The 26,748-nt window shown below is 46.8% G+C and overlaps 1 protein-coding gene across 2 annotated transcripts in view; it reads right to left on the reverse strand.

Moving 5' to 3' along the window:
- Positions 1-26,748, reverse strand: part of VPS53 (VPS53 subunit of GARP complex) — a 114,038-nt gene that overhangs the window by 75,070 nt on the left and 12,220 nt on the right. For both annotated transcript variants that reach the window (XM_075904662.2, XM_089772148.1), the window contains exons 3-4: positions 26,076-26,125; positions 25,180-25,246 (exon numbers count right to left, since the gene is read on the reverse strand). In XM_075904662.2, the coding sequence (XP_075760777.2) occupies positions 25,180-25,246; positions 26,076-26,125 (117 nt within the window). The remainder of the gene's footprint in view (positions 1-25,179; positions 25,247-26,075; positions 26,126-26,748) is intronic.

Raw genomic sequence — 26,748 nt, forward strand, 5'->3', positions numbered from 1 at the left:
ATGCTCTTGCGTATTCTGAGACTTGGACAGATAGGCCTATAAAAAGTCAACCCAAAGTGCGCCACAGAGCCCAAGTGCCGCATCTCCTTTTGTTTCAGCACAGCACTGACTGCTACCACTAGCTGGTCTTAGACCCCACAAAACCAAGTCAGCCTTCATGGATAGGTCATTTGTTGATAAAAGATGCTAAACTGAGCTCCATTCAGAGCACCATCATGGGAGATGTTCAAACACCAATGCCTTTATTTCACAATGAAGAAAAATGATAACCCCAGTGCATTAAGTGACAGATGCTGTGTTCAGCAAAACAGATTCTAGACACAAGGGTGCACACAAGCTATTTTTCAGGTATCTAAAAGGGTGTCATAAGGAGGAGGGAGAAAACTTGTTCATCTTGGCCTCTGCAGATAGAACAAGAAGCAACGGGCTTAAACTGCAGCAAGGGAGGTTTAGGTTGGACATTAGGAAAAAGTTCCTAACTGTCAGGATGGTTAAACACTGGAATAAATTGCCCAGGAAGATTGTGGAATCCCCATCTCTGGTGATATTTAAGAGTAGGTTAGATAAATGTCTAACAGGGATGGTCTAGACAGTATTTGGTCCTGCCATGAGGGCAGGGGCCTGGACTCGATGACCTCTCGAGGTCCCTTCCAGTCCTAGTGTTCTATGATTCTATTACAAAGTGCACTACATTTGCTCTCAATATGCTTTGCAAAACCACCAGTGGAAACGGCATTCCTTTGTATCTAGTTTTATGAGAGGTCCTTTATCTTTTGCTACAAGTATTGAAAGATTGTTTCTTCCTTTAATTACTAATTAGAGTTTCTCTAAGTCCTTGGAGACACTGAGTATCATAAAAAGGCAGAATTTGCCTCATTTACTCTCACCTTACTCTGCAGGTACTGTAGTCCAGCTGTGGCTATTCAAATCAGTAAGATGCCAAAGTGAGCACAATATAAGAAACCAACTCTCATCTATGAAAGGGTCATTTCACATGGGATACTGTCATTTATAAATTCACAGACCAAAGGGGAAAAATCTTTAATACACTGGAGTGTCTACCAGTTATTTACGAGAATTTTGGCATTTTTTCAATCATCATACAAGGGCAAGAAAGCCCAAAATTGCATGTTTATATTATAGTAAGAAGGGGCAAATATTAGAAGGCAGGAAAATTCACAGTCACCCAAGCTACCTTAATTCTGCCTTCATCCCCTGCCAACATCCCATCTTTCACACAATCATGCCTTGCATCTAACATGGAAGCATTTTGATAGAGGTTGCTTTGTAAGAGTTGTTAAGAAGTTGGCAGCTTGCCATAAGGCGACCTCTGCAAAGCACATTAGTAGTGTCAGTGGGGCTAGTGATTTAAAGATGTAGAGTACTACAGTACTGCTTACCCTCAGTCGTTGGAGTTAAAGATTACTTTGTTATTTTTACCCTATGGTACTTGGACAAAATATATGGTCAGGGCCGTCCTTAGGCATACACAGAGTACGCAGTTGTGTAGGGCACCACAGTATTTCTGGGGCACCACTCTGCCGGGAGAAATGGAAAGTAGTGAGCAGGCAACAGCAGGGCTGCTGGGTCCTAGAGAGCCCAATGCGCTGCCTGCAGCACAGTCTGAGGGAAAGGATTGGCTGCTGGGGTCTCTGGGAAGGGGCGGGGAGAGGGGTGGGGGAAGGAATTTATCTGTGTGACTCTCTCCCCTAGCATAAGGTGAGGCATGCTGGCTGGGCAGCTCTGTGGCAGTATCCATTCTTCTCCCCTCCCCGTCTCCCGCGGAGCACCCCTCTCTCCCCCCTTCCCTCCAGCAGGGCTGGGTCGGGTGAGGTGCTGGAGGGGAGGAGAGGGGCTGGTTGCGTGCTGACAGGCAGAGGTGGATTGGCCTGGCAGGCCATCTGCTGAAGGGCGGATGGCGGTGGATAAGCGGGGCGCTGGTGCACTGCAGCCTGAGGCCAGCACCGGCACTTAAATGCCCCAGCGCCGGCCAGGGCACTGTGTGGGGCTGAGGGAGCGCCTGCACCGCGGAACCGCTGAGAGGGAAGAAGCACCGGCGTCTTCCCTCTCAGCTGGTTTGATCTGTGCACATGGACACTGCTGCCAGTAGGGCTACCAAGTAGACCCCCCCCCCCAAAAAAAAAACCAGACACACTTGATTGTGGGTGGGCAGGAAGCAAATCTGTGGGGCCACGAAGCTGGCCGGAGGGGGGGTGTGTGCAGCGGCGCTGGCCGGGGGGGATCAGGAGGGGAAGTGGGGGAGAATCGGCCGTCTGGGAAGGCAGGAGGTAGGGGGCTGAGGGCACAGGGTTTGGTGCAGGGAGTTAGAGCAGGAGTATAAGGTTGCAGGGCTGGGGTCACGGCAGAGATATGAGGGACTCTTGGTAAGGGGTAGGGGTTAAGATGTGTGGGCAGGGGGCTGGAAGGTTTGTAGGAGCAGCTCAGGGCAGAAGGTGATAGAGTGAAGGCAGGAGGGGTGGATTCAGGGCACAGAGTCTGATGGGGGGGCTCAGGGTAGGGAGGTGGGGGAGCAGGAGCCAGGGCAGCAGGTAGAGAGTGCAGAACTCAGGAGGGAGCTGGAAGAGATTATGGGGCTTACAAGGGTGACAATGCTGTGCTGACGACTCCTCCCGGGGGGACAGGGCTTCGCTTTCCCGGGACTCCGCGCACCCTCCCCCCTTCTCACAGGACAGCATCGCGGAGGTAAGTTGCTGGGGTGCAACAGCCCCTGCTGCTCAAGCAGCTCGCACACCAGCTGTTTGGGGAGGGGGAGTGCAGTAGCACACTTCCCAGAGGTGCTGCAGGATCGCCAGGTACTGGTCCCAGATGCCCCTGTCCCCCGCCCAGACCCCCCCACAACTACCCTGTCCCCTACCCCCAACACTGTCACCAGCACCTTGTCCCTGTCCCCTGCCCCCACCAACACTGTCACCAGCACCACCCTGTCCCTGGACCCAGCACCCTGCCACCCACCATAGCACCCAGCACCACCCTGCCCCTGGCTCCAGCACCCTGCCACCTACCGTAGCACCCAGCACCACCCTGTTCCTGGACCCAGCACCCTGCCACCCACCGCAGCACCCAGCACCACCCTGTCCCTGTCCCCAGCACCACCCTGCCCCTGGACCCAGCACCCTGCCACCCACCGTAGCACCCAGCACCACCCTGTCCCTGGACCCAGCACCCTGCCACCCACTGTAGCACCTAGCACCACCCTGTCCCTGGACCCAGCACCCTGCCACCTACCGTAGCACCCAGCACCACCCTGTCCCTGACCCCAGCACCCAGCACCACCCTGCCCCTGGACCCAGCACCCTGCCACCCACCGTAGCACCCAGCACCACCCTGTCCCTGGACCCAGCACCCTGCCACCCACCGTAGCACCCAGCACCACCCTGTCCCCGACCCCAGCACCCAGCACCACCCTGCCCCTGGACCCAGCACCCTGCCACCCACCGCAGCACCCAGCACCACCCTGCCCCTGGCTCCAGTACCCTGCCAGCTGTGCCAGCATCCTTGGGACTGCATTAGTGAGGCTTGGGGTTTTGGGGGGGGGTTTTTTTGCATTTCACTTGTGTGGCCCCAACTGACTTTTCTGTGGGTCAGTGACCCTTGACTCAAAACAGGTTCCCTGCCCCTCTCGTATATAAAGACAATGCTAAAACCTTTTGAGTTTGACATTTTATTTAAAAATTAAGCTTGGCCAAAATACCCCCAACTGGGGCCAAATCCCAGTCTCACTGCAGCATCATAACACTCCTGCACCACCTGACCCCAAATCTGAGCCCGTCATACACAAGAACCCTGCTGTCCTGAGCCTCTTACAACCCCAAACTCCTGCACTCCCACATCCTCAGTCTACCACAACACTCCTGCACCATCCACACATGGCAAATGTGTGTCCTGAGCCCATCATACTCACAACCCCCTTCCCTGAGCCCCTCACATATCCAAACCAAACTCCTGCGCCCTCACATCCACAAGCCTGTGGCTTGCTCAGCACCCCAACCTTCCACCTGAGCCCAACACTCCCCAGCCTGGAGCCCCCTCCCCAAGCCAGCATCCCCTTCTCCTGCTTCCAAATTCCCTCCCAGAGCTTGGACTTCTCACCCCTTCCCACACCCAAATCCCTCATTCCCATCCCAGAGCTGGCACCTCCTCTCTCACGCAAGTGAGAGCACATAATGTCCAGGGATAGAGAACAGGGGAACAGAAAGGATGGGGCCTCAAAGGAGTGGAGTCTTGGGGAAAGAACGTGATTTTAATGTATTGGTGGGTTCCTTTTTTTTTTTTGCTCGACCAACCTACACATAGGGGCACCAGTTTAATAATCCCACGTAGGGCACCATAAACCCTAAGGACGGCCCTGTATATGGTAGAGGAATGACAAGTTGCTTTTTGAAGTCCTGTCCACTTCAGTTATCAAACATAACAGGGGAAAGCAGTGGAAAATAAAAATAGTCAGACCTCACTCTAAAAAGTTAACCATTAGGGTCCTGATTCTAAACGTGGTTACATGAATGATTAACTTTGCTGTCCTGAATAGCCCCGAGTTACTCTAACTCATAACCAGTGGTCCCTGTAAGCTGTGTGCTCGGGTGGGCACTCACGAGAGATTCAAATACCGTCCAGCTCATTGGCAAGGCATCCACAGTCGGCGGCATGTGTTTCCACTGGTGGTGCACAGCCACACATGCAAAGGTGCACAGAAAATTTATCCCACACATGGATGGAAAACATTAAAGGGAACAGTGCTCATAATGTGCATAAGAGATAGTAGCACCGGGGCTTACAAGTTCTTTTCTAATGGTCTCCAAAAGCAACAAGGACCAGCACCACATACAAAAATCCAAGTCTGTTATCAAGCTCCTGGTAAGACCCAGTCACTCTTAGGAGATGGTGACAGGAAAGGAGGGCTATCCCTTCATCTTCCCACTCGTCAGAGTGTGTCAGCTCACCTTACTCCTGCCAAATTTGCTATCTGCCGCTTGTCTCGTGGGAGGGATTTTTCTATAAACTATACAGAGCACTAGCCCATCATACTGTATGAAGTTATTGAAAAAAACTCAACAAGATCCGTCCAGATAATGACAAACACCTAACCCTATATTTTATTGAAAATCTATCCTGTTCTGTGATCCTTGGACACTGGACAGAGATAATATAAGAGCAGTAGTATTCTCCTGGGTTTGACGCACAGACTCCGATCTGGACTCCCAGACCTCCTATTTTGTTAGGACGACAGCATATTCTGCAAAAAAAGTGCATCACACTTAACTGCCACCACAGAGCCTCAAGGGTGCATTTTACTTTGTTTTGATGCAGAAGAGTTCAATTCCAGAGAAGAATAAGACAATGGGGGTGTATCACATCATCTCAGTTCGTAGTTGGGGTTATAAGTAGAAATACCCTTTCATGGAGGCAACGATATCCAGGGGGGCCTACAGACTTGGCAGACCCTGGGCAAGGTGTGGGGACCCAGCTGAGAACTCATGGAAGGGCAAGGCTTCGGGCTGAAGGTGTGGGGCTGTGGCTGTGGCAGCCAGCTCTCAGGATCACCTGGAGCATACCACAGGCACCCCCACACACACGCGCACCACAGGCACCCCCCCCCCCACACACACACACAGGCAACCCTCAGAGCTGCCCACTGCATCCTCTTTTACAATCAGAAAAAGCAGAGGCCCTGAAAAGAGCTTCTCCCTGCTCAGGTACACCAGGTTCTCCCCTGCTTACTTTTGAGATGCCCCAGCTCCACTTGTTTCACAAATGGGGCATGCAGCAATAAAATACTACAGTGTCCAATATTTAAACAGTAGAAACCTTTAGGATGAAAGCGGTTTCTGTTTGAAAAAAGGATTATTTTGCACTTTGTTGGACATGGAGCATTGACGCCAAAGGCAAACTCCAAAGCTAACAAACTGTCACTGGAAAGCTGACCAAACTAAACCAGGATTGTGTCTTTAGGCACTTTAATGGCCCCCCTCCAAAAAAAAAAAAAAAAAAAAAGTCAACAGCTGCCATTTTTTAGTGCCAGCATCTGCTGCTTTTACCTATTTAAGGGCTCTGGAGAGACAGAGTTTGGACAACATGAGTTCTGGCCCTGTTTTATAAATTAAAGAACTCAGGTCTCCTGCTGTTTTGCTGAATAATGTGGTTGGGATGAAGGGGAAGAGAAGAGAAGAGACAGGAACAGCAGCCAGGATTGGGTTTTAAATACTGCAATTTTTAGAAAAAGATGCAAGTTTCCAACACTGTAAACAACAAAACTTGACAATGTTGTACATTTCTAGAGCACCAGTATGAAGTGAAATTGCTAATAAATATTAATTTGGTTTCTTAAAGCTCACTTCAGACTGCTTTATTTACTCTTAAACCATAAACCCTGAAATAACACAGTAGTAGCTCTGAATGAACAGCGGTGCAGGGAACTGATGATTTCTTTTTGACCTAGAAAAGCCAACTTAATTGATGAGCACTCAGCATGTTTGGCATCTTTTGGATCTCAATTTTTTATTAATTTAGGAGAGATAACATAACATGTTGCTTATACACACAAAGAAAACGGCCAGCAGAAAAGCTGTGTGAAAACCTGTTCCATGCTTTTTAAGTCATGGAGCGCCGTTTGGTAGTTTAGATCTAAAGTTTGGTGTTGGCATGGAATACAAATTTGGTTTGCTTCCAAAGCTTAACGACGTTCTCACGAGGCTTTGTCCTGATGATGATGAAAACCGTTTGTTTGGATTTAAAACAGTCTGCTTGTAGCAAATGAAACCAAAATGTTGCAGTCTTTGGTTAGTGTATAAGGATGAGAGAGTAAAACTGACCGCAAACACACACAAAAGAAAGATGATACCGTCTGTTTACCCAGTGCAAGCCAACACTTAAAACACTGCACTGGTGCACCTGCACTGCTGTCGTGCTTTAATGAAAATGCTCTAAGCCAGGGGTTCTCAAACGGGGGACACAACCCCTCAGGGGATCAAGAAGCGAGTTGCAAGGCGGGGGAGGGGGTGTGTCATGAGCTGTCAGCCACCAGCCCAAGCCCCACTTTGCCGCCAGTATTTATAATGGTGTTAAATATACAACAATGGGGTTTTAATGTATAAGGGAGGGGTCATATTCAGAGGTTTACTGTGCAAAAGGGTCACCAGTACAAAAGTTTGAGAACCACTGCTCTAAGCTGATGAGAAAGCTCTCCCATGGGCACAGTTAATAGCTACTGCATCTCAAGGAGCTGTATCTCACCAAGAGAAGTTCTCCTACCAACAACATTGTCTACACACAGGTGCAGTGAGGGGATGGCTAAGGTCAATATAATTACGATGCTCACGGGCGTGGAGTCCAGTTACACCTTATAGACTAACTGAAGTGTAGGAGCATAAGCTTTCGTGGGTAAAGACCCACTTCATCAGATGCAATCTGACAAAGTGGGTCTTTGCCCACGAAAGCTTATGCTCCTACACTTCAGTTAGTCTATAAGGTTCCACAGGACTCCTCGCCGCTTTTGCAGATTCATACTAACACGGCGACCCCTCTGATACTTGACCTTAAAGACTAACAATTTTATTATGGCATAAGCTTTTGTGAGTTGTAACCCAGGAATGCGTCTGCCATAATAAAACCGTTAGTCTGGAAGGTGCCAGACTCCTTGTTGTTTTTGCTGAAACAGACTAACAGGACTACCTCTCTGAAACTTTGGGTATACTCAGTTACAGAGTTTCCCCTTGTGAATCAGTTGGTTTCCTTTGTTGCAGATGTGGATGTTTGGCATAGCTAAGGAGGATGAAAATATAAAACCACACAACTGGCAGGAGAAATTGGGCAATTCCTGACTGCTGATTTCTTTTCTTTAAATCCACTTGACAATAAATGGATGTGTCCCTTTAAAGCCACCTTCTTGCCATGTTTTGGAATTAAAGGATAGCCTAGCACTTTTCTGCAGGTGTTACCCATCGCATCCTACTCAAAAATCTACAGCAGGGAATTACGCTCAACCTCTCTAAATTCCTCTTGCACTGCCAATACTCTGTAGCCATCTTCACTTCCACCTAAAAAGATGAAGGAGGGGCTGGCTCCGGTGAACAGCTGCCACATTCTACCAGCAATGCGATGACATTTCAGTGTGGAGAGCAGTGATTTCTGAACAACCCCTGTGAGGACTGTTGTGGAGCTTAGCTAAATAATTAAGGGTTCAGAAACCCTCAGATGAAAGGGATCATTGGAGGCCTGTGTACTATTACAGAACAGTGTTTCACTGGGGAAAGAAAAAATGTGCTGGGGTAGGTTGCTTGCTTAGGAAACTTTAAGCCTGAAGGTCATTAGGCTCCACTTTTTGTTCCATCCCCTCCTTCAGTAATAATGGTTAAAATACTTCGATGCTCTCCACATGCTGATTGGTGTGGACTAAAAACTTGGTGGTTTTATTTGAGTCTGGTTAATACACATTTCCACTGGATGTTATTACTCATATTGGAGAACTGCCCAGTGCTAAGTATTTTACAGACACTTGACACATCTGCCCAATTTCTTAGAGTCCAAATGTATCCTTCATGTTACAAATTGGGCTGTGGTCAGAATACTGAGAGCTTTGAACTTCTGGAAACCTCCCCATTCTCAACTGCAGAGAGTTAAAGTCTCCTTTCATTCCTTGCCACGCTTACAACTGAAATCAGTAAAAACCCAGAGCATGGTTAAACAAATTCCCATCAAACAACTCAAAAGAGCCTCAACTGCAGCACTTTCAAAGAGACTTTTGTGCACTGTGACCAGGCTAACAATTTAGTCTCTTAAAGTCTCATAGCGGCGAGTCTGTCTAGTTTGAGGAAGGGCAAAAAAACCCCACACTTTGTTGTTAGGATTTTACATTAGAGGATGCTGTGAGCTTTTCAAAGATAAACAGAGCCTAGGATTAAGTTGCTCTGAAATATAGTGACGCTTCAGGAAAACAGGAGCATGATCTGGTGAAACCGACCACTTATTCCTTATGCCTACAGATCTTACTGAAAGCTTCCACCTCAGATCCCTTCTAACTTAATTCATGGCCTTGCCTAGGAAAATAGGTTGTTCTGGACTACATGTTGGCTGGAATGACTGTAAACATTCCACTGCACCTACCGCAGACTCAATTTAACACCTTTAAAAACATGTTAGCTGGATGAAGGTGACCCAGGCTCGCTCTCCCAGGGCTTGTCTTCAAAAACAAACTAACTAGCATCCCGACAGTGGAATAAGCTATCCTGCTATAGCTATGCCGGTCATTTTCACCTGGTAGACAATGCTACTATCACTATACTACATGACCCCAGTAGCCCTCTTGCCACTGGGAGTGACCACAACCAACTGACATGTTTGTAAAAGTGTTAAATAGGTATGTGAAAGGTAAACTGGTTACCAACACCCTAAACCCTGCGGGTTCTGCAGCCAGCTCCCCAGGAGTAAAGTCGATAGCCCCTGCAGGCCCCGCTCCCTGGGAGCCAGTGTGTAACTTGTGGCGGGGAGCCAGGCCCTCCACAGACAGCGGTTGCTCCGGCTGGCAGAACAGCCCCTGTCTGCGCTGGGCCCTGTGTGGCTGGAGCAGCTCCCTTCCCAGAAGCAGTGAGCATTATCCGTTTAGGGTGATGCTTGCTGGTTAACCTTTCACATCCCTAGTCCCAAGCAGCCTCTGTCCACAGGGAGCCTGGCCCCACTGTGGAAGGGACTGCTCTACTGGGGGGTTGGGAGCTGCTCCAGCTGGGTGGGAACAGTCCCACGCTCATATCCCACTTAACTGATTAACCAGGATTTTACATCCCTAGTGTTAAACCGTCTACATATGCTCACATTTCTCAACCACTACCTATCTTCCTAGTCTAGGCAGGGCCTAAGAACTCCAAATGTAACTAATTTCAGCTACTTTTTTTTTTTTAAGTCTAATTTTCCCTCATCTGGGGCCTGTCCTGTTACTACCAGCTGCACAGGGACATGTACAATTTTTCAATATTAGCACCCTCCACTGCCCCTTTGAGCGCTATTTGGGAGAACCCCACAAAAAGCCTGCATAGCGGAGGGATGCGCTTGTAAGGATGGAAAAAAATCAAGATTCCTAGGATACAGTCCTTGCTATCAACAGCCTGCATGGGACACCTTATGAAAGTCTCTTATCCTCTCAGTGCCTCAGCATTCCCATCTGGAAATTGGGACTAGTACTCATTTATCTCACAGGGCGCACAGCACGCGAGCCTGTTCAGGTGAAGTGTGATACGGACACAGAAAAATGCTACAGTGTGACTACGATTCTATCATTCATGTGCAAAGGCAACCGAGTTCCAAACTCAGTGGCACAGAATACGGGTTTCTAGCACCAATCTTTTTGCTGCAAACAGAATCCAACCTTCAACCCAAAGGGAGGCTGCGCACGGGACTTTACTGAACTAGCCAGCTTTAAAAGTGATGTTAATAACAAATCAGGCTTCAGACTAAAGCCCCAAAAAGAGAGCAAAATCACAGGGGTGCTTACAAGACCAACCTGAGCTTTGAAGAGGCCTTCCAGGATTGACAGATACAGGAGATCTGAATCAGTGGATAATCTTCCACGCGGTGCAGGCTGAGATATGCAGTGTAACTCCTGAGCTCCCAGAGTTACTCAATAGCCTCTAAGAGCTGTCCTCTTCTCCCTCTTCTTTTGGGGGCCAGAGGGGACTCAAATGAAGGGCAAAGCATGGCTGCCCAAGACAACCAGGGAACTCCTCTGCAACGCTGCATCGCTTACACTCACACAAGCAACAGGGATGTGCACTGGTTTGGGACTGAAATGTAACCCACCGCTACAGCGATAAGGAGGGAGCCTCAGGTGCCTGGCAAAGCCCTTAGCTGCGCCATATTCCGACACAGTGACGCATATGGCTTCATCTCGTAAGCATACGATGAGGGCCAGACAGTCACCGCCGGCACTTAGCAGCATAAGTGAGCAACACCCCACAGGGGAGACTCTGGCTGCAGGGACTGCTCCCTCATCACTCCAAGGGCAGAGCGGAGTCATGGCTCCACCTCCCTCTGCTGGCCACAACCAGGAGCAAACTGCTTCCCGTGAAGGGGTGAAGTGAACGGCTCCTTTCTCAGGAAGTAGGGAAGGAATTGCCACTCTCGGAGCCTCCGCTGGTTCCCTGACTGCTCCTGAGGAGGCACAGCTACACCCCAAGCCTTACTCCAAGGCATTTGAAAAATTATAGCCTGGCCCTGAACAGCTGGAAACTCTTTGGGATTACTGGAGCGAGGGGAGGACTACACAACACAACACGCCTGCCCGTGGCAGAGCACCTCGCTCCTAGCCCACGGACTTGGGCTTGCTCTGCAGGACAGAGCAATGCCCCACCTGTCATGTCTGGAGTAATTGTCCTCATGGTGGTTGTGGTCCTGGAGGTGGCTGGCGTCTCCCGGCAGCCCCTGGGAGGGTCAGTGCAGGGGGTCTCCATATGCTGTCCTCGCCTGCAGACACTGCTCCTGCAGCTCCCATTGATCACTGATGGAGATCTGTGGCTAGTGGAGGCTGTGGGGTCGGGGCCTGTTGTGGAAGAGCAGTAGTGCATGGAGCCGCTGCTATGCATGCCAGGTGCTTTCGGGGACGGGGCGGGGACAGGGCGGGAGCGGGAGTCTACACAGGGGGAACGGCCACTATAGCTATACCAGTCTAAATATTCCATTGTAATTCCATTGGCACAACACCTCATGTGGATGCTAATCTGGAATAAGAGTCTTCCCACTGGGAGTTATACCAGTATAATGGCACAGGTCAACTCCCTCCGTAGACAAGCTGTGACTCTCTCTTGCTGAAGTAATTTTTAAGAATACGTAAGTGTTCAGTTTCTACTCCCCTATACCGCTCCTGTTCTTTAACTACCACTTTGGTCTCCACCTCCCACAGGCACTTCCATGCCTCCTTTGGTTCCATCCTCCCTGCCCGCGACAGCTGCCCTTATCTCTTGCACTCACTGAGCTCCATTAGTCCCCCAGATCCCACAAAACTGATCTCCATCCCAACGCAGCCTGTACCTCCCCATTAATGTGACCTGAAGTCCTATCCATCAAATCTGCCCACTCAGCCCATAAACTCCTGAGGACAGGGCCACTGTCAATGACATGCCTGTGAAGCCCATGAGAGAAATCAGCATTTCCATTACCACCTAATGGCATTCAATTAGAGCGATGTCCGGTTTGCACACTGTGTACGTCCAAACACAGACCAAAAGGAGGCTTTTCAGATTTTGTAAGATAAATCCACTCTTGGGCTAAGGCCTAAGAGGCCAAGTTGTAGGCAGAAAAAAGCTGTATGGCTGCACTGCAGACCCTGAAAACAGTGATTCACAAGTGGAAATGCCGACAGTTCTTCAGCTTCAGGCATGTAAACATAATGTCTGGAATAAACATTTCCCCATGGGGGAGGAAGGGAGACTATGGCACAGTAAAAACCAAGCTTCAAACTCCTGCCTCTGTCAAGATTTTTACTGTTGGAGTGGATTTCTCATGCTGTTGGTATGAGGCAAAAAGCACCAGCTCTGACCCAGGAAGATCTTGCTTTGTAATTTACTCTGTTGCCAGCATAAAATGTGACTCAAGTTACACCCTGGACAGCTATAGCAGTGATTCTCAACTTTGAGACTACCGTACTTTTTTCAGTAATCTGACTGGTCTTGTGTACCCCAAGTTTCATCTCACTTAAAAACAACTGGCTTACAGAAAAAAAATCAGCTATAAAGATACAACTGTATATTAAGGAAGCAATTTTTCATTCTCATTTTTACCATGTAATTATAAAATAAATTGGTTGGAGTATAAATATCATACTTACATTTAAGTGTGATACTTGAGCTTGTTTTTCACTTGTGCCTTGTTCTAAGAGGCAGGGAACTACAATTTTCACTACCGCTGCTTACAGCTCCTTGTTTTAAAAATCTATCCATTTTTACTTTGAAGTTGTCATGGTGTATATATGTGGTTGCAATCTCATTAATATGCTAGTATGCATCAGTAAATTATATAAAACACATGTCTAATGCAGTGTACACACACGTTACATTATCAAATAATATAGTGTACAGAGCAGTATAAACAAGCCATTGTATGAAATATAAAAAATGAGTAATCCTGTGGCACCTTGGATCATGTATTAGATCATGAGCTCTCATGGGTAAAACCCGCTTCTCCAGAAGTGCAAAACACAGAACCCACATTGTAGTTTGTACTGATTTTGCTAGTGCTTTTTCTGTAGCCTATTGTAAAAGTAGGTAAATACCAGATGAACTGGCATACCGCTGGGAAGAGCTCTGCATATCCCTTGGGGTACCCATATCTTTGGTTTGAGAAGCGCTGAACTACAGAAGGGTGGGAACCTGCATTTATCCACTTTTGATCTAGAAACAAAAGAAAAGCTCAAGCTTCAACTTGCTTTTTCCTTCAACCTGGCGATGCAGCAGCTGGCACAAGTTATGCCTCATCTCCTGGCACAGGTGCCAGTTTTAATGGTCAATGTCCAAAAGGATAATGAACAACAGTATTTCTTCATGGCGTGTCATTTGCCTAAAACCCTTTTGAATAAGCATGTTTGAGACCAGAAAGGCTTACTGTGTTCCTACGGCTTGGAAGAGACCATCCAACTGCCCTAACTTGCTAGGGAAATGAGTCTAAATGAATCTTACATTTGATTTATTTTGGCAGCTCAGCTTCTTGTTTATTATTCATTGGCTACAAAACCTTAAGAAATCTGTATGACAATCACAGGGCCTAAGTTTTAAGATATGTGGCAGGAATGCTTTTTTTTAAAAACTTACACACAGAGCTTAAAACATTCTTTAGCTCTGCACACACATCCCTCCCCCCCACACACACTCCACACAAAAATCCTATTAGCCTTTGCATGCTAACAGTCAGGATAAAGGTTTCTGTACAGAAAATGTCAGACTTGTTGCTAACAGGCTGATGATTTCACAGGGCTTGTCCCAGCTAACCTTCTGTAGCTGTCACATCTTGAGGTACTAACCAAGAATCACAGTCCCACTCTGCTAGGCATAGCACCAAACATTAAGAAAGAGGCTCAATCCCAAAACATCAACAATCTTTTCTTAAACACAAGATGCAGCACGCGGGTGAAACAAATAAATGGGTGGATTTTGGGCGGGAGAGCAGATGAAGTGACAGTAACCCAAGCAAGTTGTTGCCTAGCCGATTTCTGCACACAATTTAGCTGTCTGACAGCATAGCAAAGCGCAGCACCTAGGCATGTGTGTGACTAAGCATATAGGCAGCCTCCCTGACTTCAAAGCAACTATCCGGGCACAGCAGTGTTTTGCGGTACCAGAGCATAATGGAGGAGGGACCAAAAATTAGGGATGTTAAGAAGCGTGTAATTCATTAATTGTGTAGTCGACAAAAATGTTGTCGACTACACGATTGATAACGGTTAGCACTACAAGTACTCAGTCCTGGCTTGCAAACCCCGCTGCAGCTCTCCACTCAAAGTCATTTAGGAGCCAGGCAGGCAGCTCAGCTTGCGTCTGATCTCGGAAGCTACTCCCCTGTGGCTCTGCCATAATAGTGCAATAATAGTACAGAGCCATAGCAGCGGTAGCTCCAGGACCTGACACGAGCTGGGACTCAGCCAGGCTGCTGCCCAGCCTGCTAAAATATTTACTGGCTGGAGGGGGATGGGTGTAACTGATAGCATTAATCAATAAGCATCCACTTATCAGTTAATCGTTTAATCAACTACACTATTACATCCCTACCAAGAATCAGACAATGGCTAGACTGAGGGCACAACTAGCCCATCAAATCTGTCTTCAGTGGGTCTACTCATGCTTTAAATTAAAGATGCGCTTAAGTGCTTTGCCAGATTGGGGCCTTATCCTCACCTTCCACTCTCTCTCTCCCTGTGCTTAGGCTGCAAGAGGCGTTAGTGGCACCTGCATCATTTTCCCCTCTCACTTCCTCTGCTCAATCTCCATACGCAACCCACCTTCCTCCCTGCATCCACCCTGATTGCGGCTGAGCAAGTATAAGTTTCCAATGCACTTTAGTCTAAGACCTTGCTCAATCCAAGAGAATTGTGGGTATTTCTCTACATCAGATGCATCCACTTTCCTCCTTTCACAAGTTTAAAGGTCTGTCACATCGCTTGGGAAGGGAAGACACTGCTAACCTTCCCCCAGCAGCAAAGGTGCTACACATTTATCTTTATATGCAGCATTGTTTATGAAAATCCCAGACAGCTAATTAAAGTGACCACCACTGAGCTGTGCACAGGCTAGACAGCAAGAATTTATTTGCATTCCTATCAACACCAGCAGCCACCATCTTTTCTCCTGCACTCCTGTGGTTACAGAAAGCATACAGAAGTAATATTATGGGTAAAAATAAAAAAAAAAAGAGCTGGGAGACCAGTCAAAGGCAGCTGAATTTCCGAACTAAACTCTTCACCCACCAAAAAAAACTTCACAAGGTTTTTCCCTGTCCAGAATATGTTCATTTCCTTTTTCTTAGTATATACAATTTATATTATACTATGACCTTGAAGCCAGTTAGACTGTACTTCACTGCACTGAGAAATCTTCTAGGTTAAATGAAACGTTTTTCTTAAAGGGATGCTAGCTACTTAATATTTAAAAACAAATTCACACACGCATCTGAAAATGTTTATCTACTGTTGTAACAGTACAACTTACGATCACTATAAACAAAAGACTGGGCTATAAAAGACAACCTGTTTCAACAGTTTCAATCATTTCCTTGTGTCCCTTGTTTGTGAAGGGCAGGAAGTTTGGGAGAAAAAATGTACGAAATTCAATACTAAGACCACAAACACTGGCACAGAGGGATGAATGTGAAATTAATTCTAACCGATTTTGAAATAGCCTAGATATCAAATTGTCTGTCCTTTAATAACTCAGGGCTTGCAAATGTTCTGGCTGCAGAGATGAAACAAAACAGTTAAATCAGAGTCTGAAAATACAGAGGACAAATTACACAAAGGAAGTTTGAGGGAATGGGTGAAGCTGCTCAGGCCAAAAGAACATTGAAAAAAGTCAGTGATTGTCAGAAAAATTATAGCTCGCATGCTTAAAAACTTTGGTAATAAACAGAACTAAATGGCAGCAAATTAGAAGCGTACTGATGGAAAGTTAAATGCTTAGTGGAAAAATCTATGGGAACTATCCCTACATAACTTGTGGCAGATGTGAAAGTGTACACTAATGGGACCTTACCATTTTTAGCAAGGCCAGTCTAAGCTCCATTCCCAGGTCAGATCTGAGAAAATCCCATGGCACGGTGGAGTGATTTAGAACACTGTCTGCCTACAAAATTCAGGCACGGCACAGCCTACATATTATTACAACTGACCCACAGCAACTTCTGCATTCCCAGCCTCTCCCAAAACATCAGAAGTAGCTGATGCCTAGGACTCCCAAGGAAAGTTTTGTTACGCCCTGCCATGGAATGTTCCACCCATGGCTGGTTTTCCCTCCACAAAGAGGAAGGTTATTAGCAAGTTAATTTTTGAAGTTCATGGTATTGCCTATGGACCTCACAAAAATATCACACAAGAAAGGGGTAGCCACATAAGCCAGACTATTTAAAGACCTCTGCATTTGGAGAAAATTCTAGGGCAAAATTTCAAAAGTACAGATGGCTTTGAACTGAGAAATGTTATACTATATGGAGAAGATGGCGTATTCCAGCCTGTAAAGCTATTTAAATGGTTCCTTTGGTGCTACATTTATGGGATTCACTTGAATTTTAAATTCAAGCAGTTATTTTCAACTCTCTTGCTACTTTTTTCTCTTTGGATTATCCAAAACCTAATAATAAATAATAACCAAGCCTTGTGGATAAGGGTGAAGCAGTGGTTGTGATACACCTAGACTTTTGTAAGGCATCTGACATGGTCTCGCATGACCTTCTGATCAATAAACTAGAGAAATACAACCTAGATGGGGCTACTATAAGGTGGGTGCATAACTGACTGGCTAACCATTCTCACAGGGAAGCTATTAACGGTTCATAATCAGGCTGAAAGGGCATAACAAGTTGGGTCTGTTTTGGGACCAGCTCTGTTCAATATCTTCATCAACAACTTAGGTGACAGACGGATTATTAAGTTTGCAGATGATACCAAGTTGGGAGAGGTTGCAAGTATTTTGGAGGACAGGGTCAAAAATTCAAAATGATCTGGACAAACTAGAGAAATGGTCTGAGGTAAACGGGATGAAGTTTAATAAGAACAAATGCAAAGTACCCCACTTAGGCTACGTCTAGACTGCATCCCTCTGCTGACAGAGGGATGTAAATCAAGCACTTCAGAAGTACAAATGAGCCCGGGAATCAAATATCCCGGGCTTCATTTGCATACGCACATTCGGATGCTGTGCCGATCAGGCTCAGTGTCGAAAGTGAAAGTAAAGTGTAGCCAACAGCCAGGGCTTTTTCGGCAGATCCTGTACTCCTCATTTTTTGAATCCCGGGCTCATTTGCACTTCCAAAGTGCTTGATTTGCATCCCTCTGTCGGCAGAGGGATGCAGTCTAGACACAGCCTTAGGAAGGAACGATCAGTTTCATACATACAGAATGGGAAGTGATCGTCTAGGAAGGAGTACTGCAGAAAGGGATCTAGGGGTTTAACTTGCGATCCGCTATGACACGAGTCAGTGTGACACTGTTGCAAAAAAAGCAAACATGATTCTGGGATGCATTAACAGGAGTGTTGTGAGCAGTACACAAGAAGTCATTCTTCCGCTCTACTCTGCACTGATTAGGCCTCAGTTGGAGTATTGTATCCAGTTCTGGGCACCACATTTCAAGAAAGATGTGGAGAAATTGGAGAAGGTTCACAAAAGAGCAACAAAAATGATTAAAGGTCTAGAAAATATGAGCTATGAGAGAAGACTGAGTTTAGAAAAGGGAAGACTGAGAGGGGACATGATAGCAGTTTTCAAGTACAGACAGTCCCCGGGTTACGTACAAGATAGGGACTGTAGGTTTGTTCTTAAGTTGAATTTGTATGTTAATCGGAACTGGTACATATTGTACCCCAGGTGTCCCCGATTCAGCCGCTGCTGAAACTGACCAGCGGCTGACTACAGAAAGCCCGAGGCAGAGCTGCTTTGCCCCAGGCTTCCTGGAATCAGTCACTGATCAGTTTCAGCAGCAGCTGACTTGGGGACACCTGGGGTAGAGCAGCTGGGGTGCTGCCAGGTTGGTCCCTGCAGTGCCGAGGTGCGGTGCTGCGGGGCCCAACCCGGCAGCGCCCCAGCTGCTCTGTCCCAGGCGTCCAGATTCAGCCGCTGTTGAAACTGACCAGCAGCGGCTGAATCGGACACGCCTGGGGCAGAGCAGCTGGAGTGCTGCTGGGTTGGTCTGGTAGCGCCGACCCTTGGCACGGTGGGACCAACCCGGCAGCACCCCAGATGCTCGAGGACACCTGGGGCAGAGCAGCTGGGGTTCTGCTGGGTTGGTCCAGTAGCGCCGCACCTCGGCGCTGTGGGACCAACCCGGAGATGTGGAGCGGCTTCTCTCACCGCGGAGGACGCGGGCGGCGGGACCACGGTGCGTCTTGGTGATCCCGCCACCCGCGTCCTCCGCAGCGAGAAAAGCCGCTCCGCGTCTCCCTGGTCTGCGGGGGGGGGGGGGCGCTAGCTCCGCGTCTCCCTGGTCTGCTGGGGGGGGCGCCCCCCGCGCCGCCGGAGGCAGCGACAGTGGGGGAGGCACCCCGCACTAGCTGCACCCACCCTCCCCGTTCGTAACTAGGGGTCCGACTAAGTCAGATTGACATAACCCAGGGACTGCCTGTATCTAAAAGGGTGTTACATGGAGGAGGGAGATAAATTGTTCTCCTGGGCCTCTGAGGATAGGGAAAAGAAGCAATGGGCATAAATTGCAGCAAGGGAGGTTTGGGTTTGACATTAGGAAAAACTTCCTGTCAGGATGGTTAAACACTGGAATAAATTGCCTAGGTGGGTGGTGGAATCTCCATCACCGGAGATATTTACGAGCGGTTTAGACAGACACTTATCAGGGATGGTCTACGTTGCTTAGTCCAGCCATGAGGGCAGGGGACTGGACTCAACGACCTCCCGAGGTTCCTTCCAGTTCTATGATTCTATGAAAACGTTTGGGATATTTCTTTTAAATGTTAAAGAGTCGGGCAATAAAATTCAGCACTTTTCATCTGCAAAGCACTTGACAAACAATCACTAATGTGCGCAATGGGATGGTGAAGCGCAGGAACAGTATTATCCCCATACTATGGAAGTGGAGACTGAGAGAGTGGTTAAGTGACTTGCTAATAGCACAGAGGCAGCTAGCATTGGACCTGGGATTAGAACTCTGTATTTCCTAGCTCCAGGTCCTGTGTTTCACGGTCTCTCAAGACCTGACTTTACACTGAGAGCGTATTCTTCTGCAATTAAGTGAAGACCCACGCTTGGGGAGCAACAGTGCTCTTTACAGCCCTAGTAAGAAATCAGATACTGTAGAGACGGACACCAGACCTTCTCAGACTCTCCCATTTCCACCAATGGGTGAGCAAAACCAAATGTTATCCTGATCTCAAAAGCAATATTGTGCTCCCCCCTCCTGGACAGAAGGGGATGATGCAGTTGGCACTAGCCTGAGAATGAAAGAGCCCCTCCCACACATTTTGTTTGTGCTCAGCTCTTTAGCAGCCCCTCCCACTGAAATAGAAAGGATTTGAACCAGCCACCTAAAAATGAAAGGCTCAAAACTCCTGCTCCCTGATTCAGTAGCTAAGTTATGCAGAAGAGAGGCAAGAAACTCAGAGACAACAGTGACATTGCTGAATATTCTTCCCCCTTCCTGCAACATACAGGGCATGTCCCTTCGTAAAAACGGGGGAAAGGGAGAATACATATTTGTATCCACCGTTCTGCCTGCTCCCAACCATACATAAGTAACTCACAGGGCAATAAACTGCCTCCTTTGGAGCAGAGTGCTAGCTCGGCTCGGCTTGGCACCCCTCCTGGCTTTTGTTGGCTCAAATAAAACCTTTCATGCTGTTTTAGCATCATTGCTGGGATTGGTTTCTTTGGGAAGAAGGTCAAAACCTTTCCAGGGTGTTTATAAAAGCAATGAATTACCCTCAGTTTTACAAGGTAACCAGCATCCTCCATGCCCACAGAGACCAGCAGTTACTCGGTCCTGACAGCACCAGGACCCATGTTACTATAACTGGCACTGAAAATATGACGCTTGGCTACCAACCTAACAGACCTGAACAGCATCTTCGGCTCACATGTGTAGTGTAATACGTTAAAGCCACTCTACCATGCTGTGTAATAAACTCATAATGGTCATGTCATCTGCTAGAAAATCATTACAACAGGACACAGTATCTGAGGTTTAAGTGTTCTCGTCATTGATGTTTTTAATGTTTGGTTGCAAAATGCCAAATGTGATTAGTGAGTACTGCAAAATCTCTGCCAGTCAAGTTCCTTTTTAGTAAGCAAAGCTGGTTTACAAAAAAGAGTCCAAACACAGTCACAGTTTTTAATTAGGGCAGACTGGTCATGGTCTCAGACAGATCAGACTAGACCACCATCATGGTCCCTTCTGATCTCAAAGTCTCAGAGACAGAGTCTTGTCACAAAGAGAATTTGATTTGAAAATGTTACTGTTCAATTTTTATGTTTATGTTAAAAGTTCCGGCACTCGGAAAGCAGTCAAATGCAGAGTGGAAGCACATCATTAGACTCTTGGAGGAGAAAAAAAGCCAGCGTGGAGGAGAAAAAAGCAAGATAGTCCCATGTGCTAGGAAAAAGCTTAGCTGAGGCAGGGCAGGTATTATCACCCCCTTTTCAGACAGGAGGAGACTGATGTAGAGAGACGAGGTAACGCTCAAAGCCAAAGAGCGAGTTGGTTTCAGCGGTGGAATTAAACTCACAACTTCCTGGCTGCCTATCAGGAGACAAAAATGTCTGAGCACGGGAACGATTAACACTACGTGTTACCCGTCCCATTGCGACCGTAGACATACATGTGGCCTCCTCCCTTCCTGCTGCTCTGAGGCCAGGGAGGCTGGAGTCACGTGGCCTCCTCCCTCCCCGCTGCTCCCGGGAGCAGGAAGGGGGCACACGTCCTCTTCCCTCCCCACTGCTCCAGGGATGCTAGGCTGTGCATGCACTCTTCCTCTCCCCATGGAGGGGGAGGGGTGTGTGCTGTTCTTCTCCTACCCTCCCCGTGGTGGGGCCTCAGCAGAGGGGGCAGGACTGTAGGTAGGGCCAGGGGCCTGTCTCCCCCTAGAAACTTTTCATGTCTTCTCAAATGTTCTCTGTGACAGACGGCGTGACGGACACCTCTCCTTTTATAATAGTACAGATTACAGACTGTAAACTCATGAAATAGAATGCTCTCACCAAACATGCACACAGAAGAACCTGCAATCCAGGAACGATGTTTTGAATGACAGATGTATACGTCCCAACATGCCCAAGCCTAGCCGAGTTCTACTAGAGTAGACTGATGCCCCCGATCACATCATCGGCCACACATTTGAAATTAGAAATACTGCATAAACGAAGGGAAAGCGCTCCTTTAGATAAGCAGCACAGAGCCATTTACTATGGCTTGGTTTCTGGGAGTAGGAAGGGGAAGACACAGCAGGAAAGAGTTAGAGTTAGCAAGTAAAAAAGGTAGCTGCCAGTTCTACACATGAATCAATTTCCAGCAACAGACAAAATGATCCTAAGAAAGGTGATAAGGAATAAGAAGAAACCCTGAATTAGGATGGAAACTTCTGCCGGGAAAAAAATCATGGTGGGAGAATTCAGATGACATGTCGAACCTAGGCTCCAGACAGGAGATAAATAAGGGTTCCTGATCAGCATGGTTTTATGCTTGAAGCATGCTGCTGTTTTTTTTTTTTTTTTAAAGTCATCTCACTCCCTCTGATTCAGCACTGATTCTTCCCACAACAGAGCATCGGTTTCTTTTAGCTGTACCTTGCTTGTTGGTCCTTAGAAACAAATTCTTACAAGACTTTGGAAAATTAAACTCTTCCTCTGTTCCCTCCAAGAGGGAAAAAGTGGGCCTCTTTCCCTATAAAAACTTCACATTTCTGAGCATCCGTATTTCCACTGAACATGCGCTAGTCGAACAAAGGCTCCCTTCAGCACAAGAACAGACAGCCGGTGCTAAAGATCAAGGTTTTCACCCCCACAAACTATTAACAAGACCATTATCTGAAAGGGCCTCTCTCTCTCCACATGCCTGCATCCTGAGCCACTCAGAAAGAACGAACTGTGGAGGGAAAAGGAACAGCAATTATTTCTTCTGTGCTTCCTTTCTTCTGGGTTCTGGGGAGATGAATGCAAAATTCCATCGCACACTGAAATGCTATTCAAAACTTTCTCTCGCTCTGTAACATGACCTGCTCAACAGCAGTACCCTTTGCCCTACTAATATCTGGGGTCTGGAATTACTGACATTCCTGCGTGCTTTGTACTTCTAGGCCTGCCCTTCCCAATATTGACACTCCGACATAGCTTAGTTCCAGCAATTCATGTATAAAACGTGCATACCCCTATACATTGCAAAGACAAAGAAGAAAATGTGCATTCTTTAAAATACACATGGCTCTTTGAGAACGAGAATAATGTTTTCAGCAAGTCCTTGGTGTCCATATTTCAAAATCTTTGCAAGTATTACAGGGGTAGTTACATTTCTAGACAAGCACCTTTAAGACTCTGGTGGCACTCAGTAACATAAAGCACTCTTGCCTTGAACAGCAGGAAGCACAGAAACATTCATGACTAAAAACTGCACCCAACCACTTCAAAAGGTGCTCCGCTGAGACATGCTACACATGTAAATATTTTGTGGGTTTATTCTGAGGGAATTTTAATTAATCCTTTAACAGGAAAATTCACTGGGAGGTTCACAAACATATTTACCCCTCCAGTACTGTTTCAGTGCCAAGGCTTGGCCTGTTTGAGCACACTTGTCCACGGCAGGCCCTGTGGGGCTGGAGCTGCTCCAGCCCCCACTGGTTAACCAGAACAGGAAAGTATCACCCATTAAGGCTGATGCTTACCAGTTAGCCTTACACATCCCTAGTTTCAACCCTTTTCTCCAACTGCTGCAGCGGCTTCTCTTCTGCATCAGTAACTCCCCTTCTACATATACTTGTGACCTCATTTCTCAGAGGAGGGCAAACTACGACCCATGGGCCACAAAGAGACCATTGGACCCTTCGGTCTGAAACAAACACAAACACAAACACACCCCAAATAGGGGGTTGGGATAGCCTTGCCAGGCAGCATGGTGAGCAGGGGCAGCTAGCCCCTACCCCTCCACTTCTACTCTCTGCAGCTTCAGCTCCCTCAGTGGCGGGTTGGCACTTGCCCTCCGTACAATTTCCTTACCTGATGTGACCCTCAGGCCAAAAAGTGTGCCTGCGCCTGGCGTTTTTCCTGACCAGTCTCCTGGTTTGCCCACTTTACTCCTGACCCAGGATGTCTGTCACACCTTCCCTTCCGCTTGGAACAGTCTGCACCACAATATGTGCCAAGTGTGCCCCTCACTCAGTAAAATTTAGGGCTCAGGGAACCATGCTAATGTTAAACAGCCCTCCTGAAGTAAATAAACAACCCCATTTTCCAGACATTAATACTGAGACTAAACAAGGCTCAGTAATTTACTTAGAAAACAGCAAGAATCAGTGTCAGAAACAGGATGAGAACTCATGCTACCAGCTCAGTCCACTCTCCACAAGACCTGCTTGTGTAGGTTCTTTTATTTGTGACTATAAAGGACAAGATCAGACTGTTGGGAGTGGGCAAACGGAACACATCGTAATGGCGGTCTGTGTGGTCTTTCCATGCACAACCACCCATCTTTCATCACTTGGCACATGGGCTCGAGAGCTCCGATTTGCCTACCACTCGGCCTTTCATCATGATAGATTTTTGCAAGCAGGTGCACTTCAGACGGAAGCTTTCCACAGAGTCTATCGCTGCGCCCTCCACAAGGAAAGGAGCAAACCCAGACAAAACCCTACTGCAGGAAAACCAGAAAAATACAACCCAAGGGTTTTACTAGTGGGGAAAAAGGCAATCCCAGCTACAGGTACTAGCTTTTACACCTCGCCTCCTCCTCTTAGCACTAAATGCGACACTCACGGAAGGTGATGAATGGATAAAGAAGCTCCACGTTCACCCACAGAGCAGCTACAGAACATGTAGCAACAGTGCTCACGGCCTCAACACTGAATCATGATTTTGGGAACAAGGATAGTTCAGCCTTCATGGCCACTCTGTCCTTGGCCTTTCTGTCCAGTCCCAGGTATGGGGTTCAGACACTTGTCAAATACATAATAAACTAAAACCTGCCAGTTGATTTCAGGGGGGCCACACAGACAGTAATGGCCTAGGCCATTCCAACCAGGGACCTGGTTAAAAAGCACCATATCCCAGTACCAATCCTCGGCGCTATCCACTCCAGCTTGACAGGTCTACTTTTACCTGCTTTACGCCTCTACCTCTGGAATCAACTTCAGAGACCAACTCAACTGCAGTCATCACATTTCTGTTTTGATTTAGTTAATTCAATTTCTCTCTCGTTTCCTTCAGTAGGCCAATCAGAAGAGGGCTAAGAAGAGCTGTCCCTGCAAGTGGCTCTTCAGTATGATCAACAGTATTCATTCTCCCTGGTACATACAGTGTTTCTTATGTGTGTACGAGACATTAGTAGCATCTCTACAATGGGACACTGCGTGCCAATGGCTCTGAGTGACCACAAAGAATTATTTCCCAGGTATCTGCCTGGTGGGTCTTGCCCATATGCTCAGTGTCTACGTGATCTCCATATTTGGACTCAGGAAATAAATGTTCGGTCACCTCAAATTGGCAGAGACCCCAGTAGCAGGGGGGGAGGGTGTTTCCATCTTCCTTTGCAGCATGGGACATGGGTCGCTTGCAGGTTTCAACTAGTGCAAACTGAGGACTCTCTACAACTTGAAGTCTTTAAACCCTGGTTTGAGGAATTCAGTAACTCAGCCAGCAGCAAGGGGTCTATTACAGAAGTGGGTGGATGAGGTTCTATGGCCTGCAATGTGAACATCTGCATGCCATAGCTGTTTTTCTATTTCGTGGTGGGAGAAGCAAGCCTTGAGAGTTTGTGAGATATAAGACATGTACCTGTCGACCATCTTGACCCACATTTGTCTGTCCTCTCACTACTGTTCGAATATTGTCATCCAGCCTCCTGGGGGGAAAGCAGACAATGTCAACATAAACCCGCTACATTCACAGCAGAGTTCATTTGTAAAAACACAAGCACAGAGGGGAAAAACCCTGTACTTAAGCTGTATTTTTTAATGGCGCTGACAACATAAAACAGACATTTTTATAAATACCTGATATTCTCCTGATTATTAGAAACACTGAATATTGGCAAAATAAGAGAACTCAGTTCACTTTTTGCCTTCCACCCCACCTAGACAATGTTATCAGACTGGGCAGTTTCCTTTTCTAGTCCTCCTGCACTAGAACAATGTTTCTCACCCCTTTCTCCAGAGTAAAAATAAATATCACAAACCCCTTACATTTTACACTCTTAGATTTATATCAAATGCACAAATGACAACAATAAAGCCGACACACTACAACTGTTACAATAGCTACGACATTTGACCTCACCATCGTTGGAGGTTTTGGCCACCAAAGTTATCCTGTCAGTTTTATTTTTCGTTGCTTTAGAATTGAAACAATTTTTAGTGCCTCACAATTCCCCCAATTGTCTTGTGTGAGGTTGAGAAACATTGCATGAGAGCGATGTAATTTGAATGGCACACACTACAGGAAAGAGTTGGATGAAAAATCTTTTTAAATGATAAAGTGTACTAGAAATATTTTCTTTTTTGAAAACCTCCCCAACTCAGATTTATGCTTAAAACGTAGGCATAAAAACTGTCTGGTTTCAAAAGAGTTGGAGAAACAGCAGCATTGATATTTAATGGAAATATACTAAGTCCCATGACCATACAGCCATTTCCCACCCATGTGACAATGACATGAAACAGAGCATGACTTACCATATTTTCAGTCTGATTTTGTTTACAACTTCATCAATATTTGCCAAAGACTGCAAGATAAATAACAATTTTTCAAGAGAAAAATATTTTCTTGTTACCTACATGCATATCAGACTTAAACTGACCTTTGAATAATACTTTACATTTTCTTTCATAGCATTTTACAAAGGTGGTCCAGTAGCATAATCCCTATGTTATAGACAGGGAAACTGAGGCACTGAGCAGTTTGCTGACTTGGTCACATCAAGCTCACTGGTACAGCTTGGAACAGAAACCAGATCCACAGACAATAACTCTTCAACTTGCCCCGAACATATATAAACACGCTGGGTACAGCTACGATTTCTCTTTGCAATTTTAGGAATCTTCTCTCAGAGGAAACAGTTAAAGGGAATGGGAATGGTGACCTCTAGTGGATAACACAGTCAAAGAGCAAACAGGAACAAAGTATGTTCCACTTTACAGTACTTTGAACATCCACTGGCCCCAGAGAAATGCAATGCACCCTGAATGCATGAAATCCAAGGACATCAGGATATCCCGCAATGAAGGATGCCTGACTAGTATTTCTCCTTTACCTGGGTGTGAGCAAACCCAGCAGAGAAAGTTGAACAGAAACACCTGAAAGGAAAAATCCTGCCATCTTCTCTGCTGCTATAGTGAACCCAAATGC

This window comes from Pelodiscus sinensis, chromosome 21 (genome assembly GCF_052426305.1).
Source record: "Pelodiscus sinensis isolate ZL-2025 chromosome 21, ASM5242630v1, whole genome shotgun sequence".
Classification (NCBI taxonomy): domain Eukaryota; kingdom Metazoa; phylum Chordata; order Testudines; family Trionychidae; genus Pelodiscus; species Pelodiscus sinensis.